The sequence below is a fragment of the Eleginops maclovinus genome, chromosome 17 (assembly GCF_036324505.1).
Source record: "Eleginops maclovinus isolate JMC-PN-2008 ecotype Puerto Natales chromosome 17, JC_Emac_rtc_rv5, whole genome shotgun sequence".
NCBI classification, from domain to species: domain Eukaryota; kingdom Metazoa; phylum Chordata; class Actinopteri; order Perciformes; family Eleginopidae; genus Eleginops; species Eleginops maclovinus.
The window spans coordinates 2,466,439-2,489,963 of NC_086365.1; the positions used below are offsets into that span (position 1 = coordinate 2,466,439).

Below are 23,525 nucleotides of genomic sequence, written 5' to 3' on the forward strand. Positions count from 1 at the left end.
TAGGTTTCAATTGTGATACGAATACCTGTCTCTGGACTTTGATGTGATATGCATTTTAATATGTCAAAAAATAAACCTCCATGAAAAAATAAGTTTTCCCCCAGAAATAATTGACAATTCAATGTCAGGTTGACCCGGTATGACACTCTTAAAAATAAATAGTAGATGTTTTCAAATAGAAAAGGAATGTGTTGCTGTTGACTTGAAGACAGGGAAAGGAACAAGCAGACAGAAAACCCTTCAAACACAGAGGTATGGGTTAGTCAGCATGAGAGGAAAATACAGGAACCAAAGAAAAGTAGACACACAAAAACAACACACCACAAACAAATACACATGTTTATACATGAGTTATTTGTTTCCCTGGCTTCCTTCTCATACAAACATATCAGACCACCAACATTGTGCAACACACACTGAACAGTTAAAGAGCAACGTTTTTCCATGATGTTCAGGTGGACACACGTACACAGTGTCCTGAGGCGAGTGATGGTTGTCATCAGTGATTAAACACATGCCGCTGCAATCTTATAATCCTCCGAAAAATGATCACCTCCACTGCAGGAATTTCATTATGTTAATGTTACCCTGAACAGAGCGTCACACACAGGAAACCATTGTCCCACTTTGACCCATACTAGGGTACAAAGGGATGAAAACATTGGTTATCTTTTTAATATTTTTGGAATTATACAATACAGCACTCCCATCCCACATGTACAGGCTTTTTTCATCAACTGCAGAATTGAAGAGCACTGTAGTTCATTTTAGGAGAGCATTGAATAGCTAAACCTCCCCTTTGAAATTAACTTTAATATGCATTACAATGGTAAAAAAATAAACACACTACATAAAATAATCAACCACAAGCTCAAGCCATACTGTACCAAAGAAAATTCACCATACATGTGAGTCTGCATTATTTTGTCATATTTCAGGCATAGACTACGCAAAAACAAGATGATCTAGTATTGACTATGACACTAAGCTAATACTAAATACTAATGACTAATGTAACATCTGCCCTTCATTTGTGTTGTTCTTGATAGAATTGCCTCAACAAGCTTCCAGGAACTGTCAGCTCAAACTAGGAGAAACTGTTTTGTTTTTGTGGTTTTCCAGATTTACACTTCTGCTCTCTTTCAGATATTTAACTATTAGGAGGGACTGTAAAAAAAAAACATCTGTCAGATTTGTGTAAAGTTTGAGCAACAGGTCTCGAGTTAATCCTCAAATGAGAGGTTAAAAACAAACCGTCCTGCCCACAGAATTTACCTCTCAGAAACTGAGAGTGAGTTCCTCAGCCAAGACCTCCTTAAGCTTTGGTTCCTAGAAAAGGAGAGTTTTTGATAGATGCCAATTACATTTTGCTTTGACTTCTCCCAGTTCTCCTTAGAAATATGTACTGCTGTGCAGATAAATGATCTCCAGCTGTACGGTGAATGTCTTTAATCCCTCCCCTGGCTTACAGACACTTAAAGGATGAGCTTTTTGACAGCTACATGTCTAATGCTTTCAGAGAGGGTTGCTCAGGTTAGTACGAGTCTGTAAACACAGTAAAGACCTTTGAAGGGTACCTCAGGGCATTTCTGACTGTTGTGTGCATGTTACTATATGTGAAATCTAAAACAGAAGTGAGTAAAGCATGCTAGTCACTTTCTTAATCCTTGATCGCTTTGCTGCCTCTATAAATAAAGGCTGCAGGAGCTTTTGCTGCTTCTAATCTTCATGTTGCAATGTTTCAATTGACTGTAAACAAAGTTGTGAGCTATTGCAAAACACTAACAAAAACTGTTATAATATTATCTCTTGTGAATGAATGGGAAGAACTATTTGTGTATGAGGATTATGAATAGGATGTACAGTAATGAATGGATACTTCCATGTCTAAATGGCTTCAATCCTTTCTTGCGGGTTTGAATTCACTCACAGGCTGTTCATGAGGTGTTAATGAGATGAAGTTACAAGCTGTCTGGGGAACTTTGGTCAGAAATAAATGGCACTTAAGAAAAAAACTTTTATTGCCTTTTAGATATATTTACGCTGTAAACATAAAGAGGCCTTTAATTGAACATTTGTTGAAGCGACAGTGGTTGTGGTTTGTGGAACCAGACGTGACCATGTTTGGAAAAGAAGGTGGAGCGAGGCCAGCAGGCATACGAAGCAAGCAAGTTCTGTTTTCATCGTGTCCTAATATGATGCACCAACAAATTAGCATTGAAAAAAAAAAGTATACTATTTTATATTCTGTTTTTACCAACACAAATAAAGCATTTATTTTTCAGACGACCAGCATGTTGATGTAGTCACAGTAAGTGTTTAATTCTGCTGGTGCGGTCTCGCCATGGTCTCGTCAGTTGTTTATGAGTATATTAAGTCTTACTTTTTGTCAGCCAAACTCTTTATCTGAGGGAGTGTTGTGTTAACTGACACATCCATTCTATCTCTTCATTAAAGGCTTTTCTCTTGCATTCATTAAAGTGAAAAACTGCTATTTAAAATGCAAACAGGTATGTAAACTTAGCATCAACGTTCATAAGGATAGCTTGTTGCTATCAAGAGAGTATTCAAGACTCATATCACAGGGTTCCCATCTTTTAATTTTAGTTACATTTTATTCACTAGCAATTATCATTTTATGAAGCTAATGTTAGTTAAGGTCGTCGCTAAAGCTAATAACATTTAGTGACCGGTTATTTCAGCCAGCCGGTGGTTGAACAACTTCACTTAAAAAAACTTGAAAAGTGTTCAGTGGTAAATCTTTCATCTTTATCGTTGTAAACTGCATTTGTGCTATGTGAAATCCGGAGGTTGACAGGCTTAGCAACAGTAACTATGAGGGGCGTGACTTAGCTAATGGTAAATAGAGAGACTTGGGACTTGGACATTTCCAAAGGACTTAAAATCAGATGGGGCGACGCGTGACACTGTGTAGTGATACTGAATGGGACTTATACAATGCTTTGCCTTTGTCATTCTGTCTCTTGTTGTACACTCAGTGTCTCTCTGTAACACACACACACACACACACACACACACACACACACACACACACACACACACACACACACACACACACACACACACACACACACACACACACACACACACACACACACACAAACATAGGGCCTCAGCTGAGTACCAGGCTGCGCTGACCTCTCGCTCTCTACCTCTGTCTGCCATACATGCACAAACTGTACAGACACGCATTAACAGAGCCTGTCTCTCCTTCTGCCATGACAAAAGGGTCTTTATGCTGCAAGAATGTTCATTACAGTACAGCAAACACACACTTATAGACACACACTGACTCCACAGGTAACCCACTTCAAAGTTGGACGAGGCGAAATGCACATCTGATCCTCTGATGCCAGCTGATAACATCTTCAGAAAGCGCCAGGTTACACACACACACACACACACACACACACACACACACACACACACACACACACACACACACACACACACACACACACACACACACACACACACACACAGGCAGATGTATAAACACATATTAACAGGCCCACATTCACATGCAAACATGCACTGATGTATCAGGGTACCGTGGGATGACGGTGCAACGAACTGATCAAAGTCTGTGTATCACCGACAGGCTTGCAGGTGCCTATGTACTCCACCTGCCCACTGTGTGTGTGTGTGTGTGTGTGTGTGTGTGTGTGTGTGTGTGTGTGTGTGTGTGTGTGTGTGTGTGTGTGTGTGTGTGTGTGTGTGTGTGTGCCAGTTGAACCATTTGACTTATATGTGCTTCCATACTGTCTTTCTAGGAGATGAATACACACTTTGCATTGTTAAGCATGTTGATTAGTAACATAATGATCACCTTTCTTCAGCATGTGAGATAATTTGCTAAACTGAGAGAATTCTGTGTAAATAGTATTATTATCATCAATAAACAACTTGTTTTTAGGGCCTGACACAACATCTGACACAACATCTGACACAACACGTCAAAAATGTGTTCTCAAAAGTGTTTTTGCCCTGGACTATTAAACTCTTTTATAATGTGATTGGGTGTTTCTGAATGTGCTGTAGAGGACATTTGAATGGTTTAGTCACTGCAGGAGGTTTTTCTTTATAAAAAAAAGGTTGACACAACACTCAGGCAGTGAGGCATTGAATTTGAAAACTGCTTTTGTAACACTAAAAATCACTCCAATTTTTGCCTCAATATTCCTACAATTAGTTCACCCACACACACACACACACACACACACACACACACACACACACACACACACACACACACACACACACACACACACACACACACACACACACACACACACACACACACACAGGCCTGAATGTCTTCCTGTGGATTTAATAAGGTTTTCTTCCCAGGAAAAAATTACTTATTTTCGTGGGAAACAGGAAATTTCATTTCTTCCTCGAATATTTTCCATTATTCTTTAATATAATCCACCTGTTGAATGCCTCTTTTTTGGCCGTGACGTTTGCATGCCTGGTGCTGAACCACGTTTATCTTCCATTTACAGATTTCACACATTTATTCTAACTAGATTTAGCTGTTACTGTATTGGAGGAAACAGCTGCTGAGTGAAACATTTTGCCTATTTTATTACCCTAATAACTACATTTCAAGGCCATACTATTTTATTACAATCATGATTTGGACAATGTGTGTGTGCGCAAAATAAAGCGTACAGCATCGACACACACTGGTGCAGACAGGCACACACATTCTTATCATGCCAGGTTCCCGCAGATATTTTCCTCTGGGAAAAGGAGAGCACTTTGTAACGAATCTATCACCCATAAAGCTCACACAAACACTTTATCATGATTTAGATACTTGATTTATACCTCACCCCACCCTTTAGGGATTTTCAAACAAAAGCTGAATTCTTGCGGTTTTCTTTTATACCGCTATAAAAGAAGCCATTTTATTAAACGTTCATTCTACAAGTTTGAAATGTGGCCAAACAAAGTGGTTTATAATGGGAATAGATCAAAGGAGGTTATTATCTTTTTTGGTTTTCTCCTTTCTTTAATTACTCCCCAAGTTTAATCACATTCCTCCCCTCTCCTCTCCTCTCCTCTCCTCTCCTCTCCTCTCCTCTCCTCTCCTCTCCTCTCCTCTCCTCTCCCTCCTCTCCTCTCCTCTCCTCTGTCTCCTCTCCGGAATTCCCTTCTTATATAAGTACGGTTCACAATTTCATATTTAACCTACTCCTCAGCCCTCCGGGAGAGAGACCTAATTTGACTTAATTGCCTCCAAATTAAACTGTTACCGGCGGGATTGAGAACATGTGTAGATACATTTGTACTGGAAAAAAGAATAATGGGTTTGTGCAGGCCTCTGGGGGACATGTGGGACCACAGGGCACATGAGGAAAATAAGAAATAGAGAATGAAAATTGAAAGTATGAACAGCTTAATTTGTTTAACTCCTCTGTGGACTCTTTAGTGACTCTATCTGGTTGAAGGAAGTACTGCTGGTCCCCACACTCCAATGCCACAGCACGTACTGTAAGAACATTTTTATTTAAATGTAAGGTTACTTTAATTATATTATACACTTTTTGAATAACAAAGGCATCCCTGATAGTGCCAACAGTATATAAGGTATTTGTGCGAAATTGGAACAAATACGGATTTGACATTTTTCTTACATATCATGTTATTTGTAGAAAAAAACATATATTTAATTAAAATAATTTGATTATTTTGCCTATTATGTTTATTATTCACAATAATACAAATATAAGAAAATAAATATTATGAATGTGTTTTTTTTAAATAACGATAATGATAAAATAAAGAAAGAAAATTGATAAATAAAGTCATAAAATAAAATAAAGCAGGCCAGTATAATGGTGTTCATATATACACATAAGGTATATATATACTGTAGTACTGTGGGAAGAAATGCATGTACAGTGGCAGAACCATGTATCCCTACCACTGAAAATAACCCAGTGTTGGACAGATGGCTAATGGCCTGCACTCCTTGTTTTCTACAGGAGTTAATTATAAAATATTCCATATAAATGTCAGCATGAATATCATATATCATACAATGCACTTGAAACGCGAGCAATATATTTCTCCAGGACTTCAATAAAGATAAACATCCTCACTCCAAATTACAGAGAGGGTGAGGGGGGGGTGTCACAGAGAAGGGAAGTGACAGCTTCTCTGTTGCAACATGAGGCCTTTTAAATACATCCTCTGACTCACTCCAACATTTGCATAGAGTTTGCACACGCTGTTTTACTGACATATCACGGCACAGAAGAAGAAAGACTTCCCCTCCTCAGTCAACTCTGCTGAAGTGCCCTTGATCAAGGCACTTAACCAGCTGCTGCACATGCTGAATTTAGTCACAGCACTTTAGTGTTAGCGGTTTCGATTCATGTGTGAGATGTAGAGTTAGAATGACAAGAATTTAGACAAATATTATTCTCCTGGCAACTGTTATTCTGCAGCTTCAGGTGGTTTGAATGCTGTTGTTTTTTTAATGCTGAAAACAATACTTTATTTTCTCCTACTGCACATACCACAGCCAGCATGTGTTTAATGTATGCAAAATACGTCATTATTTTAGTTTCAGAAATGACAACAAAATGAATTGACTGAATGAAATCTGATACCCTTGAAAGACTTTCAGAGAAGACATGAAAGGTGAGATGATAAAGACCAGAATTAAAGAAGATAGTTATTGTTGGAAGACAACTGTAATCAGAAGTGTTGGTTTGGATTTTCAGGTAGATAACATTCTTATCGTTTGAAAAAAAAAAGATATCTCAGAATACAGGGTTATATTTATATTCATTTTGTTGCTGTTAAGTTGTACCTGTTATGTGCTGATGATGCCCAATAATGTTTGGTTAAAAGCAAAAGAAAGACAGAAGGATAGTTAGAAAAAGATATACTGGGGTAGTAGAAAGACAGAAAGATGTCAACACACAGACACACACACACACACACACACACACACACACACACACACACACACACACACACACACACACACACACACACACACACACACACACACACACACACACACACACATAATTGCCTGAGGTGATCTTTAACAAGTCCTCCAACCTGTTGTAACATGTTAGGAAAAACAAATTCAATGAACAAGGTCAACGTAGGTCACCCTTAATCTACTGAAGACACAATCTGTCAGTTGTCAAACCTGTATCCACATACACACATACACACACACACACACACACACACACACACACACACACACACACACACACACACACACACACACACACACACACACACACACACACACACACACACACACACAGCTTTTTATCATTCAGAAACTACTTCAAACCACTGGAAAATTAGCTGCAATTATAGATTTTACGATAAATGAGCTACAATAAATACACACACACACACACACACACACACACACACACACACACACTGACATGTCTGTAAGTGCAAATGAACAAACACTATATTCAAAAGATCTGAAATAATCTTCCTGTCAACTGTGAGCCACTCTGAAAAGATAGCATTGTTCCAAAGTGCCTATTTTTTTATTACTGAGGCCTGGAGATAATTTATTATAACATGGTTTCATAAGCAAATTCAATATAGCCAGAGGGAGAAAAGCAGGGAGCAATTACGCCAAAACAATTTCTGAATTAACATTACTTGGCTGAATTTCCTCTCCACTTTTGCCTAATAAAATAATGCTGCCCTTCTAAAGTTGAAGAAAGCGCAGGATTGTATTTTGAAGTGTTGGATTGCATCCTGTTTTTGAGCCTTAAAAACATGTGTTTGATGGAAAGAAAGATAAAATGAGGTGTGAATAGGGAAAGAAGGTTAAAATGTCCCTTTTGGTTTATTTCTCAAAGCCTTCAAAGTCAGTGAGTGAAAGCTCCTGTTGTCAAAATGTCTCCGCTAATGAGGTCCAGTTGTTTGTGTCGGTCAAGCTAACGAGACCTGTTGCTTCCTCGAACATACCGGCTTCCTGCAACTGGGATGGCCATGAAGAAATCTAAAATGACTCAACAGCTATACAGTACATTGGGATTCCAGGCATTACATTGGCCTCCAAAGTGGTTTGAAGTGCAATAGTTGCAATTATGTCAAAACCGTAGTTTAGCAATAGTTTAAGCTGATGATAGCCTATTCCAGCTAGCAATCTACCAGCGAAGTTTGATTCACTGTTCAACAGTTGATTAAAACGATGAACACTCAATTCTACTCTTAAGTGTGTCAATATATGAATCATTCATGAGCCATTTAGCTTAGTTTGGATTAGCTTACTTATCTTTGCTTAGTTCAGCTTACCTTAGTTTAAGACTGAAGAAAAGCGGGAACAGTTAGCCTGGCTCTGTCCAAAGGTAACAAAACCTGCATGAACTTTAATAACATTTTTCATGTAGAGTCCCTCTCTATTATTTTTCAATGTGAGCCCAGTGAAATTATTTGCACAATAAAGCAGAATAAGGTCAGGGTGTCTATAACATACGTTGAAAGAAAGGTGGTTTATTGTTGTGCAGCAGGACTTTAATTGTGGGGGCCAAATGTGTTGTTGAAGTTTGTAGGCAAACTCTAAGCTGGAGAGTGAGAGGAGGATAAATCCTTCTTTCTGAGAGAGTCATTTCAGTCAGGAGCAGTTTTACAGCCGACTGAAGGAAGAGGCAAGGGTGTGTTGGGGTGTGTGTTTATGTGAAGAAACGTTGAGTGCAAACTGTCCAAACATACACATGCTGCTTTCCAGGATTTGGTTGCAATTGTTGGCCAACAAATGGCAATGTTAAATGACGTGAAAATATTCAAATGTACATTTAACAAGGTGAAGTGCAGGTGAAACAGAGCTGTAGTTGCTTTCATTTCATTGTTGTTTTTGTTCAAATGCCAGCTGTCCAGCCCATTTTAGCATGGAATATTCCCATTTAGATCCAGAATATCTTATACAAGGGAGTCTTAAAAAGCAGCATACAAAGTTCCAGGTACAGTCAATAAACAAACAATGGACTTAAAACAAAACAGCAAAGAAAAATGTTTATTAAACAAACAGCATCAGAAATACTTTCCGAAAGCGTGTCAGTCCTAACTTGCTGTGGCAACCTCGGATTTCACCGCCTAAAGCAAAGTGCAGGATAAACATTTGCAGCATGTTTGCACACAGGAGAAAGAGCACCGCACGTTCCATTCGGCCTTTCAGCTCAGGAATTAAGACACAAATCGAATGTAATGCTGTGTGCAGAAACACATGTGCTAATATTGAACTCCTGTTGGTTGTGTGAAGATCCAAAACAACAAGTCCATGACCCAGTTTGTGTGTACGCCTGCTGCATCACAAATACTGTGTCACACGTATGAAAACATCTATAGCAGCACTTTATCATTCCAGGAGTGTTTGCAGATTGTGTAGCAGCAATACTGAGCAGATTATCCTACTACAACTGTGGAAGTAAAGATAACAGCTTTATTTGATAAGATACGGCAATGGGAGTATACATAAGTTAGTTGGCTTTACAGCCAATTGGCCAGCAGAGCTATGAATGGCATTATTGTCACTTTTACACGAGAACATTTGCATGAAGTGAAGTGTGAAACATGTTTCTTAATATGGAAAGATACTAAGTTTGATTAGAATTCAAAAATACAGATGAGTGATCTTCATCTCCCAATGTAAAGATTATCACAATTTAATTAAAAACTAGTCATTATTCTCACAAAATCTCATATTTGGTGCCATCAGATTTATATTAAAGATGAATGTGGGACTTTTGCGAAAATGAAAACCAATTAACTTTGAAGACATGAAACAGTTGAATGCGTGTGGATGTGGTACTCTTATGTGTAAATTTCTAGTTAGATAATCCCTCTTTGGTGTGTGTTCATCTTGAGGGCCTTTGTGTCAAGTAGTCGGGACCCCTCCTGTCAAATACAAACAGGAAGACCCAGAGAGAAAAGTTAACAATAATGTTTTTAGGAAGTTGACTAATGATCAGGATAAAAACATGACCCTGTTTTGATTATTCTTGCTAGAGGCTCTACAACTCAATATCAGGGTGAATAGATCTTAAAGACAAACATGTAAGGATATGAACTGATGTGCACGGACTGTGGCTTTAAAATGCAAACAAAAATAGAACAAAAAAACTAAGAACAAGAATAAACCCTTCATCAATTTGCTATACATTTCTCTGTCTCTGCCCCCACGTTATTTTAAATTGTTGGAATATTTAAGAACTTGAATAATACATTATTTAAGCAATTTTCTCGGGATGTTAGAACAATTTCACCCAATTACATATATGAATCGCAAATATTATATGAATACCCTAGGGATTGTTCATAAGGAGTAAAGACTAGCAAGTGATAATGAGGCTGTCAGAAGGTCAGCGCGCGCGCACACACACACACACACACACACACACACACACACACACACACACACACACACACACACACACACACACACACACACACACACACACACACACACACACACTAAATGGTCACACACGAGGTCAATCAGGATCTTACAAAGGTTGTCTACTGATGCGTCAAAAAAAACAACAACGAGACGTACAATAAAATCTTGACTGTGATGCTTCACGCTGCAGCTGTTGCTTGCTCAGGATTCTGGAGTTTGCGCCTCTGACAACATTTTGTCAAGATGGCCAAAACACACAGTAGTACTTCCGGTTGGCCCTGTCAATGCAAAACGTATTGAGGAACGTGTTGCAGCACTTCCTGCCCACAGAACACATTTCAACGGAAATATCCATGTTAGGTAATTCATGTGTAAGGTTTTATTCAGTGTTATGGACATACTTATTCATCTGCAGTAAGTTAGAATAAAACACAACTGTATCCATGATTTCTAAATGTATATGTGTTAAGACAATTCTCACCTATTTTTCTATCTTGAATTGTATACATTCCATATGTATTTGAATATTTAATTACCTAAAATACCCAATAATAATAATAATAATAATAATAATAATAATAATAACAATAATAATAATAATAATAATAATAATAATAATAATAATAATAATAATAACACTAATAATATTTACAGTGCAGTTCTTGGTTTAGCAATTCATTGTAGTTATTCATTGTAGAAAAATATTTTCTATTCTCTCCATTTTCTAGTCAAGTAACCTATATTAATATTTTTCAAAAATAAAGACAAATGATCAAATAAGTAAGAGGATTATGGCCACGTGATCATTTTTAGGGGGGAAATGTGACTAAAGTTAAAGAAAAAATTGGAATCAGAATTTGGAATTTTGACGTAATTCAGAGATATTCAGATCTTTAAAAAATGTTTAACCAATAATAGAAAACAAATTACATATAAAAGACCACAATGTGTTTTTCCAAATATATATCCACATACAGGATAATAAACAACCTTATTTATAACTGTTGTAGCAAACCAGAAGGTGAGAGTTGTTTCTTCCCCTTCCCCAGTTGTTTGTTGGACACAGCAGGAGCACAGCTGGATCTTTGTCGGATCACACACAGATCAGACTGCTGGCTCTGCAGTCCTCTACGAAATAACAACACAGGACAGATCAGAGGTGTGGTGAGAGTCAATAGCGTGAGAGCTGCAGGATGTACTCAAACACGTAGCCTAAAAAATAGGGATTATATTCAACAATAGCACTCTTACAGTGGATTGAAAACACTTAAACGGGATTATGTGACGCGAATATTGGTCTTTTTCAGTATTGCATTGGATATAGGTACAAGTAATGTACTGTAGTACAATTTTAAGCTACTTATACTTTACTATAGAATGTTCATGGTATATTACTTTACAGTTCTGCTTCATGTCAATTTAGAGGGACCTATATTGTCTTTAGCTCCCTACAAACCTTTACAACCTTTACTTTTTAGATTCAGATTAATAATGCAAATGGCATTAAAGAGACACATGAATGCTTTATTGATCCCTTGGTAAAATTGAAAAGCTACTAACAAATCATTGCATTTCTATTTCTTCGGCCTTTGGTTGTTTCACATCACAAGCGTCGGTGCTGGAATAACAAGGTACATTTACTCAAGTACTTTAATTTTGATCTGATAGCTTTACTTACTTAACAGATTCAGAATACAAACTAATATACAATTTAAACCAGCTAATAATAAACATATAGAAATAATTAATTATAGGTAAAGATATCCAGAAGCAATATATAAAGTATTTCAAATTAGATGTACCTTTATTTTTGGATTCCAATACTTCTTCATTTTTACTTAAATAACCTTTTTGAAAGCAGGAAATGTTTTACACTTTGTTAAACAGAGTATTGCTAGACTCTGGTAGGCCTACTTTACTTAAGTCCAAGATGTGAGTTCTTCTCCCAGCTCTGTAATGGGTGTTTTACTTTGGAAGAGCACTCTCTCTTCCTGTATCATCCGGGTTAATAGTGATTGGTTGACGCGGCACGTCTGCCAAAGCTGAACGGTCGCCTTGTCGAGTCATAGCCAGAGAAGAGCAGAGAGCAGAGAGCAGCGGAGCAGCGGTCCCATGGCTTGAAACCGGGGAATAACTGTGGCTCACAGCGGATTTATTGCGCCACACGAGCCAAGAGGAACGAAGCGGTGTCGCAGGAGCGGAATATATGTTGATACGGAAGGGGATATAGCATCTTTGAGTTGCCGTTCGGTCGCGGTTGCAGACCCGGACAGAGACAACACAGACAGAAATAAGTACTAGAGCCGCCGCGACACCACCGAGCGAACTTGGCTTCTCTGCCGGGTGGGAGGTGTCTGTCTGTCGGCTACGGCTCGCTGCACAAACTGCTCCTCGCCACGCTGTTCGGACCTTTTTTTAGAAGGACACGGTTGTAACTAAGTTATGTTTTTGTAAATATCTTCTTTTGGGGGGTTTTCGACAATCAACTGTGGCTTTAATGTGACGCACTACTGACATTATTGCTGTGTCGGAGCGGACCCCCCTGCAGAGGAGTTCCAGGCTTTAAATCAAGTTTTCACCTTCATATTTATCTGGTTCCCGGACAGACCTCACCAATGGAATAGGTAACAGGACATTTTCAGTTGTTATTATGGTTTATACACATCGTGGCTGTTGCTTGTGTTTTTTTTAGCTGCAGAGCCTGGTGTCTGTAGTCCCTCCACAGGCAGCAGTGAGCCCCAATCTGCGGCTCAGTTTCCTACAAAGCTCGCGGTCCATTGGCTCGAGCTCTTTACAGTCCAGCTAGTAACTTGCACACATAATTTAACCCCTTTTTTTAACATCCATGTTCTCAAACAACTTTGAGAGGTATTTTGACACAAGTTAGTCTTTATTAAAAATAAGCTCCCTAACGACCCTCATGGCTTTGCCCGGGACTTTTAATTGTTCCTGTGCTCAATTTAACAGGATGAACAGCTTTCTTTCATTACGTTTTAATCAGCCCAACATAACGAATAGACGACTTGTTGGCATGGACTGGTGGTGTTTCTGATTACAAATCCATGATATTGTATTGATTATTTTCATTTATTTTAAATGCTAGCCATCTACTCCTACCTGAAAAGGAATTGACCATGTTCTGCCACCATTACCGGCCATATTTGAATGTTTATTATGCATTATATGTGGCAGGGAGTGAGTAAAAGTGCGTTATTATACTTATACTCGAGGTCAATATGATAACCAATTATACAAATGATTTACATATTTTAACATTTTCACATAGAACTTAATTATTTTCAAAGGTTACTCTGATTGGTATAAGCAACACACCTGTGATAACTATAGACAGAACATTACCTGTCACGCGAAAATTGTCAATATTTACCTCAATAAGTGTTTTTAATTGCACACTTAACCTTAAAATTAGCAACAGCTTTTGTTGCTGTGAGAAGTTTAAAATTAAAATGTACCATCTCCGTTCTGTTTTCTGGCTGCCCTTATGTCTGTTCTCTGTAAAGAAGAGGGCCTAACAACACCCCCTAGCTGTTGTGAAATCACTGTAAAACATCTTCCAAATAAGAGCCATGTGATCAAAACAAGGGAAAGGCAGATGTTTTTCCAGAATTACTGTTGGGATGAATACATGTCTTCTCTTAACACCTACAGCATGGGACATTATATAAACTACTAAACGACATGTAAATCTACACATTACAAAATCTAACTAAAAGTAGGAACAAGCCTTAAGGCACATACCTTCTGTGACATCTCGAGTGCTAATCCTTCAGCCAATTCCCCTAATTGAGGCAATAAACATTAGCCTGTGGGGCCAAATAAATATCTGGTGCTGTGCATGCTCTCAAATAGGAAACCAGGACTAATTTAAACCTGTGCACTTCCTTTGAACAATGGCATGTGTCATATTGTAAGTGCTGCACATACATTCGACCTATTAACATGATTATCTTTTGGCTGTCGTGCAGATCATGCTTTGCTATAAGGTGGTGATGCACCATGTAGTTGTGTTTATGTTTAAATGCTTTTTTGCAGTTTACAGACACACATTTAGTCTGTGCAAAGTTGCTTGGTGCATTTTATATCCCCATCATGGGCAGATTTAATTAAACGTAACCTAACATCACTCTAAATGTCCTTATTATGCATGTTTATTTGTGTCGATAATACATGTTTAAACATTGTTGTTTTAGACAGGAATTATGGCATATTCAATCATTTCTCTATCATCGAAGCAGCCGCTGTTCCTCAGTGCCACTATGATAACAGAGTTATCTTTAGGATGTTATGTAAGGCAAATTCAGTTAACTTATTTCTTACCACTTACTCAGTGTTCTGTAATGCAATATGCAGAGTAATATGCTTGTGCATTGTCCTCAGACATGCATCCAGGTTCTGTTTAGTGATTATACCTCTGTCTCTCTTGATGCCCCCTCCCCACTCATGCTAAGATGCTGAATTGCCACAGAGTAACCTTGAGGTCAGCCCGGTGGTGGTGACTTTGTGCTAAATTTGGAGCGTGGAGCAATTAGGCGCACACTCTGCTGCATCACTCCACTGAATTAACTACACACAGGCTCTGTGGAGGGAAAGGTTGGTGGGCGGTGGGATGTAGAACTCTTTAGATAGTGATAAAGATTGCGCAATCCAAGTCCAATTTTCACAACGAATCTGCAAAAAAGATTATTGTTACTTTACCAACCAAATTTAGGAAAAGAACATCCAAATGAAGGTCTGATCTCTCTGATTACTGGTTGGAGAAGCTGACAGATTTATCAAGTGCAACCAAAAATCATTGCAGCATTTGGCTGATGTTCATTTCCCTCCCTGCCTCCCTGTCACTCATACTGCTGATCTTTTGCCTATTGGTGATTTAAACTTTACAGTATCTGGCAGCTTTTATATTCTACCAGCCACTTTCAGAGGGAAACCAAGTATCATTTGGAAGTCATTTCAATTTCAATCATTTCAAAAGTACAAGCAGATGTTGACCTTTGTGATGTATGGTCAGATATAGAAAATATAGTTTCATGTTACGGCTCACTCCCTTCTCTCTTTTTTATTTTCAGTGACAAGGGCCGCAGCAGATCAAGCTGGGCCAGGCTTGGCCAGGCTAGGCCTACCTAGTCTTCTGTCTGGCCTCCCCAGACGGGCCAGCGACCTTTACACTCCCATCCTCAACGAGCTGTGGGGGCTTCAGCCTGTTCTGACAAACACTTCCCCAGACCTCCAGGTCAAGCTGTAACAGATTGGATTCCAACCATATTTTGTTTTATCAGCCCTCGGGAGGCCATAGTGGTCTGTTCTATCTCCAGTTATTCCATGTCGTGGATGTCCCTCTCTGGATGTTGGCAACAGGATGGATTCGGGTGTTAATTTGACGGTTGTCACCTCATTGCAGTGCTTGCACCCCCCCTCCTTTGACTGGCTTTTGACTTTTCCCTCCCCAATCTCAAAGCGAAAGCCCCTGCCTCTCTCTTGGGGCTTCCCCGAGCCCTGTACAGGAGGGCCTTGTTGGAACTGTAGGTTGTTTTGTTGAAACAGTTGACATTGCAAAGAGGAAGCAGATTTACCCATCCCTTTTCGTCATTTGAGGTTGGAGAGCTTTTCATTTGACAAAAGAAGCTTGCTAGCAGAGATTTGTGTTTGCATTCACACGAGGTACACATAGGTTTTATTTATACGTACAGAATTCTTCTTTTTTGTGGTCTTAGCCTTGGGGAGGAATGTCTGAAAGCAGTAGCAGCAGTAAAGCGGAGAAATTCATTGCCCCGGCCCCCCCCCCTCCATCAGCCTCTCCCGCTCCATCACCCCAGACCCCCAATAAGAATGTGAACGGCTCCGCCAGTTCAGACACGGACGTGGTGGAGAAGCTCAGTGTCCACCCTGAGGTCCAGCGGCGGCGCCACACCATGGATAGAGACTCTAAAATAGCGGAGCACCGCTTCTTCCGCCGGAGTGTCATCTGTGACTCCAATGCCACAGCTTTGGACCTGCCAAGCAAAGCAACTGTGATACTCACCTCACCCCCAGACTGCCAAGGGCCTCTCACCTTCTTGGGTCCCCAACCCCCTGGACATGGGCTACGAGACACTGAAGGCGGGGAGCTTCCAAGAGGTGTGCAGAGCTCCATCCTGCAGCCCGGCCTGGGGCTCGGTGGGGCAGTTGCGGAGGGTCACATAGAGAATGCTGAGGAAGATTCAGGTGAAGGCGGTATCACGATTGCTGTTCCCACGAGGAGTATTGAAGCAGAACGTAGTGCAGAAGGGGCCGTGAAAGAGCCCAGCCCGGCAGTATTAGATGTTACCGACAAAACAGCCGACAAACAACCTGACGTCACATTGCGCCCCAGAGGATGCGAGGACACACAGCAGGTAACAAAAGACGGAAAAGCGATAGAACATTTGGACGGGGGGAGCATTAGCAGTCCAACACAGGAGAAAGACAAGGAGACGGAGGAGGAGAAAGAGCTGGCCAAAGCACGGGCAGAGCAGAGGGAGGCAGAGAAACGAGTGCAAGAGGATATAGAGGAAGTGGAGACAAAAGCTGTGGGGACTTCTCCAGACGGGCGCTTTTTAAAATTTGACATCGAGATTGGAAGAGGATCCTTTAAGACTGTGTACAAGGGTCTGGATACAGAGACTACTGTGGAAGTGGCGTGGTGTGAGCTCCAGGTGAGTCCACTCTCATAAAATGGTCACCTCTTCAGTGTCTGTGCTCTGTCTCCTTCTGTTTATCTGACCAAGGCTTTATGAATGTCATATGTGGCTGTGGTTCTCCATGAGGTGTCTAAATTCCAGCCAAGTTCTGAATTTGGCTTTTTAAATCATTTCTTCCATGTCCTATTTCACCTTGAGATTGTGAAGTTACTGATATGTGTTAGAACTTCCTGCTCACCCAGGTGTTTCCTGTAGAAGTGCTCCCAAAATGATAAAAACACAGAATGCATCCAGGATGAAGTGTTTATTTGATGTTTTGATTTATGCTGCCTTTTAGATAAAGTCTGTCTAATTTTTGGATTAGCAACAGTGGGGGAACATTTTATACAGATGAATCGAATCTACAATATCTTTATGTGTTTTTTAAAGCAGCAACCACAATCTAATTCATGCTCTGAACTTTTTCTTTCCAGATTAATTTGGGTTTGGATCAACTTGTCTCACTTTTGAGATGTTTTGACACTTATTGCACATTTCCTCTGAGGTTGTGCGCCTTTACTGTAGTGAGGTTGTGTGAATACTATGTTACACTGGCAAAGCAATAGCTGTTATATTTCTCCTCTGAAATGCTCACACTATTGGGATATCATCTCAGGAATATATTGATCTGACTACTTTTTTTGGCCAAATTCATATTTGTAGAATGTTGAACCCAGTGGGACAGAAAGTTGCCAAATTGTTCTCTTTGGTTATTCTGATTTTGCATGACTAGGGCGGTGTGGACATGTACTGCATAACAGTGTGACTCAAGCACTTCTTTTATAATTTATCAGGTTTTCATTTATCATTGCCACATATCTAACCCGCTCAAAGTCTCTGGTACCAGCAGTTGATTTTTTTGTGCATGTGAACGGATGCCGCGGTGAACCAAATTGTCGCTACAACAAGTTGCTTAAATGAGGGTTGAATGATACAAAATCGAGGCCTAGAGCTAGAGTTTAGTTGGCAGCTTGTCAAATGTAGATTGAATTTTTAGAGCAGCGTTATCTTAAAGGTCAGAGAAGTTAGCATATGATTAGAGACTTCCTCGTCGAAAACCCCAGACTGAGAAATTCAGGGTACTGAAAGTAGAGCAACACATCTTGCATCTTTCACCTACTATGACCTCTAACACTACTTTTCTAGCTGCTGTGGGGTAGGTTCAGTGTTGCTATAACCAGACTGGTTGCACTTGACAGCTCCCTATCAACTCTTAGTCTGTAGAATACACACTTCAAGGTGAACAAAGAGACTGCATCTTGCACACAGTGTGAAACTTGAGACAGGATGGCACACAGTTCACCACAGGATGCTGTTGCTGCATTATGGTGCACTGATGCAACTTCTGCTGTGTGTGTGTGTGTGTGTGTGTGTGTGTGTGTGTGTGTGTGTCTGTGTGTGTGTGTGTGTGTGTGTGTCTGTGTGTGTGTGTGTGTGTGTGTGTGTGTGTGTGTGTGTGTGTGTGTGTGAGACGTACAAAAGTGTGACATGTGGAGGAGTTCGATGTGAGTTGGTGGGAAAAGTGAGACAGACACATGAAAAAAAGTGTCTTTGATCTTGTGGAAGTTGTCACTGACAGAGGTGCATTCAGGAGTTGGAGATGTGCAATAAGAGTCTCAGCTGGTCATGTGACATTCAGGGTACTGACTGAGCCTAGTGCTTACCCTGATGTGACATGCTATAGAACCAAATGTTACTTTTTATCTTTCTTTATAGGCTAATGTGTTGTTCATTTGAAAAGGCAGGGAGAGGGGATAAAATAATTACCCACATGCATGGGTAACCTAGGCTAGCTTTTGTGGTGTGCTTCGTCTTTTTCATCACACTGTAGTTAATTTAATTAGAACCAGAAGAGTCAAACGAGGTGAGACTTGTTTTCTGTACAGATCTGCCCGGGTTTGTGTTTATTCAGTGTGCGATTATTTCCCGCGGAACTGCGTGGTTGTTTTCCTGTCAACTCCATCACAAGATGCTTCTCGAGTCCTCTTGAATCCCAGAAGCTAAAATCAGCTTCGCCTGCTGCCCTGCGCTAAGGCAACGCAGGTTTGTTTATCAGAAAACAAACATCTAGCCTCTGTTGTGCTTTCCCCTTCTGTCATTTGCCTCTCTCTGCGACTCTCTGTGACTCTTCTTAGTTAAAAAGGGGAAACCTAGTGATTCTTGACAGTGTTGTGCGGAATTGATCAGACCATCGATCATCATTGATTTTGAAAAAGAGAAATCGATTGCTTTAAAACATTTAATACTCAGTCTGTAGCTTACTGTGCTCTGGATTACTGGAAAGAAAGCTCCATTAAACATTATATATGGCACTTGTTATATAAGGATATTGAAGCCTGTGGTGACTAGGCCATATGCATGCAGAGACAAGTACTACTCTGCAGGGCCTGGCTGTAATCCTGTGTGTGTCCGTGTCAAAGATGACTGAGCAACTGCTGACATGTGGCAGAATGGTGGGAGTAATGTTACATACGCACAAGTATACACACACACACACACACACACACACACACACACACACACACACACACACACACACACACACACACACACACACACACACACACACACATTACAACCAATCACATTCACACACTGGGTGGGCATGGGAACTAGAGATCTGTGGGAGTGGGGATCATCTGGAACTTGTGAGTTTTCTATATGAGCAAAGTTTCTACGTATATATGTGTCTTTCCATCCCTTTGAGTCACTCTAATGCATGGTTCTGAGATAGAGATTGATTCGTTGGGTCTTTACAAAAATAAGCATATGATCCAAAGCAGGTTGTTTCTGGGAGAATCTATAGATGGGCGGGACCAAAGGAGGAGGGAGGTGTGACCGATAGTTAGCTGAAGCTTTAGTGGAGAAATAGATTGATGAATAGATAGAGGGAGCAGAGAGAGAGAGGAGGAAGGTCACTCAGTAGCTTATCTTAAGGTGCCTTGTTAAACTGGATGGGGGTGATGGATGTGGAAGAAGAGGCTGCTCTCTTGGAATGAGGAGATATGGAAATGTTTGGGATCATTTTAAACTTAAAACAGCTGTGTAGTTCATGATTTCAGGTAGCCGTCAATCAGGGGAGCAGATCATGAATGACCGTCAACAGGGTTGCATATGCTCCATTCAATTAAGATAAAGCTAGTAGAGTAAGGGCAGTACAAGGAGGTTCAGAAAGGAGAATAAGGGCGGGAAAGGAGAGAAATTAAGTTCTATAAAAGGGCAGGGATGGAGGGCGGAGGGGTTCAGGTCAAAGTGCAGCCCCCTTGTGTCCGAGGCGGTCACTAGGAGCCGGTCCAGCTCTCAACTACCTTTTGATGGAGGGGGTGGAGTGAGACAAAGAGCAAAAAAGAGATTCAATTGAATTCATTCTAAAAGTTTTGTATTTTGAGAAAGAGAAGCAGGATGAAGGTGGTGGGAGTAGATCAGTTGAAGGACCAATAGGAAGAGGGCGGTGATCGTGGAGTAAGAGAATAGAGAAATGGGAAACATCGGGAGGAGGGAGGAAGGAAAAAGTGGGAGAGAAAAGACAAAGGAAATGAAAATAGGTGGAGGAGGGGGAGGGAGAGGAGCAGAAAAACTGAGGAGCAAAAGAAGAGTGACCCGAGTCTGTGTTTGTGTGTGACCCCCAGTTCTTAGCTCCACTGGCACTCAAAGGCCTTGAAATGTCTCTCTCAACAGCAACACAAGGCGGATTAGCCCCTTCCTCACACACACACATACAGTGGGGCAAAAAAGTATTTAGTCAGCCACCAATTGTGCAAGTTCTCCCATTTAAAAAGATGAGAGATGCCTGTAATTGTCATCATAGGTACACTTCAACTATGAGAGACAGAATGGGGGAAACAATCCAGGAAATCACATTGTAGGATTTTTAATGAATTAATTGGTAAATTCCTCGGTAAAATAAGTATTTGGTCACCTACAAACAAGCAAGATTTCTGGCTCTCACAGACCTGTAACTTCTTCTTTAAGAGGCTCCTCTGTCCTCCACTCGTTACCTGTATTAATGGCACCTTTTTGAACTCGTTATTAGTATAAAAGACACCTGTCCACAACCTCAAACAGTCATACTCCAAACTCCACTATGGCCAAGACCAAAGAGCTGTCAAAGGAGACCAGAGACAAAATTGTAGACCTGCACCAGGCTGGGAAAACTGAATCTGCAATAGGTAAGCAGCTTGGTGTGAAGAAATCAACTGTGGGAGCAATTATTAGAAAATGGAAGACATACAAGACCACCGCTAATCTCCCTCGATCTGGGGCTCCACGCAAGATCTCACCCCGTGGGGTCAAAATGATCACAAGAACGGTGAGTGGCTTCGTAAGAAGCATTTCAAGGTCCTGGAGTGGCCTAGCCAGTCTCCAGGTCTCAACCCCATAGAAAATCTTTGGAGGGAGTTGAAAGTCCGTGTTGCCCAGCGACAGCCCCAAAACATCACTGCTTTAGAGGAGATCTGCATGGAGGAATGGGCCAAAATACCAGCAACAGTGTGTGAAAACCTTGTGAAGACTTACAGAAAACGTTTGACCTCTGTCATTGCCAACAAAGGGTATATAACAAAGTATTGAGATTAACTTTTGTTATTGACCAAATACTTATTTTCCACAGTAATTTGAAAATAAATTCTTTAAAAATCCTACAATGTGATTTCCTGGATTTTCTTTTCTCATTTTGTCTCTCATAGTTGAGGTATACCTATGATAAATATTACAGGCCTCTTTCATCTTTTTAAATGGGAGAACTTGCACAATTGGTGGCTGACTAAATACTTTTTTGCCCCACGGTATAAGAGCTCACAAACACACTTTTGGGGCTTTGAGGCTCTCCTCCAATAACGGTCATTTAATCTGTGCCTTAGGAGGGAGATTGGGCTCACATGGCTTCGCTGGCGAGTGCAAGTACTGCACAAAAGCAGAATTTGTCATTTAAATCATACTCGCATTTTATTGTCTTCTATTGGGATTTCATTCTGCAATGGGATTGCATAAAGTCATAAATTCTCCTCATATCTAACAAGGCTAATACAAATGGCTCACCTTGTCCAATTTTAGCACTGCACCAATTTGTTTACAGTGATGACCCATTTTAACCCAGTACTGGCCTCAAATCTGTCCGTGTGTTGGTTACAGGCCAGAGGAAGGGAGGAAACATCAGGTTAGAGGGACGGAGAGCAGAAGGAAGGAAGAGTATATTAAGATGTTTGTCAGGGCAGCTGATTTAAAAAGTGTTTGGTCCCCAAAGACAGACTCCCTGAACAATGGATTCTCTTTTGCACAATAACTCTTATTACAAATAATAATAATGGCCTTAAAAACAACGACTACTAAACGTTTTAAGAGCTTAAAAGTGGCATTCTGTGTGTTATGCACACATATCCCCATACTTCTTATAGGTGCAGCAGTTAGACTTTCCAGAGGTTCCCTGATAAAACATCACACTGCAGCTGTGTGAAGCCTTCTGCAGAAACTTGTTACCCTGCTGATTGATCCTCAAGTTGCTGTAAAGTAGCTGTCCCCCCCGAACCTCTCACACACTGACAAAAGGAATGGAAACTTCCTTCTACAGTTAAAACATTTCTTGTAAATGTTTTAAATGCTGGCTAAAAATAAATGAACTCAGTTCCTTTCCCTTATTAGCAAGTAAGCTAATGCCTATGTGCATGTAAGTCTGTGTGAGGTCGTCTGTGTGTGCTGTGGGGGTGTGCTCGTACTGCAGCTAGCTTTGGGGGTTGTTAACTTATTCATTTGGCTGAGCCTCACTGCAGATGAGCTCAACTGTTTAATAATAGAAGTAAGTGGAAATGTTTTTTAAACTTGCAGGATGTTTCCTTTGTTTTTATAGTGATGGGAAGACGCGTGGGTTTCAGGCTGAGTAGTTAAAACACCTGGAACAATCATTTGTAGCCACAGTGAGCAGTGGTGGAAAGTCACCACCAGTCAGATGACAGTCCTTGATAAATAGCTTGTGCACGTCGGCTATCAATCATCACGATAACATCGCTCATCAAGCTGCGGCTCTCCTCTGAAAGGTCCAGCTTTAAATAGGGCGTATGTTGCATCCCCACTTAAGAATCTAGTGCTCACCATGGCCAAATAACTGTTTCCTGGCATGTAAACTTCAAGAATGATCTGTCATTTCAGAGAATTATTTTAGTTCCATTGTAAAAAGTGAGAGTGCAGTTTAAGCCTAAACACAGACACAGCATTCCAGCAGATCAGACCCTGACACACACACTACAGTGCATAAACACACTGAGCAAGATGTGTAGTTCAGATATGTAAAGGCCCCAGAGGCCAGCCAGGTAATTTACGAGCGATAAAACCAGAAAATGCCGATGGCAAGTGTTGGCTAAGATGTTGAATTATGTGTAGATGAGAGAGGATGA

The 23,525-nt window shown here is 40.4% G+C and overlaps 1 protein-coding gene across 1 annotated transcript in view; it reads left to right on the plus strand.

The window, feature by feature from the left end:
- The first annotated feature begins 12,483 nt into the window (after positions 1 to 12,483).
- The window catches only part of wnk1b (WNK lysine deficient protein kinase 1b), a 79,175-nt gene continuing 68,133 nt past the window's right edge, over positions 12,484 to 23,525 (plus strand). The window contains exons 1-2 of the mRNA XM_063905776.1: positions 12,484 to 13,047; positions 15,511 to 17,115. Coding sequence (XP_063761846.1) covers positions 16,168 to 17,115 — 948 coding nt within the window. The 5' untranslated portion in view covers positions 12,484 to 13,047; positions 15,511 to 16,167. The remainder of the gene's footprint in view (positions 13,048 to 15,510; positions 17,116 to 23,525) is intronic.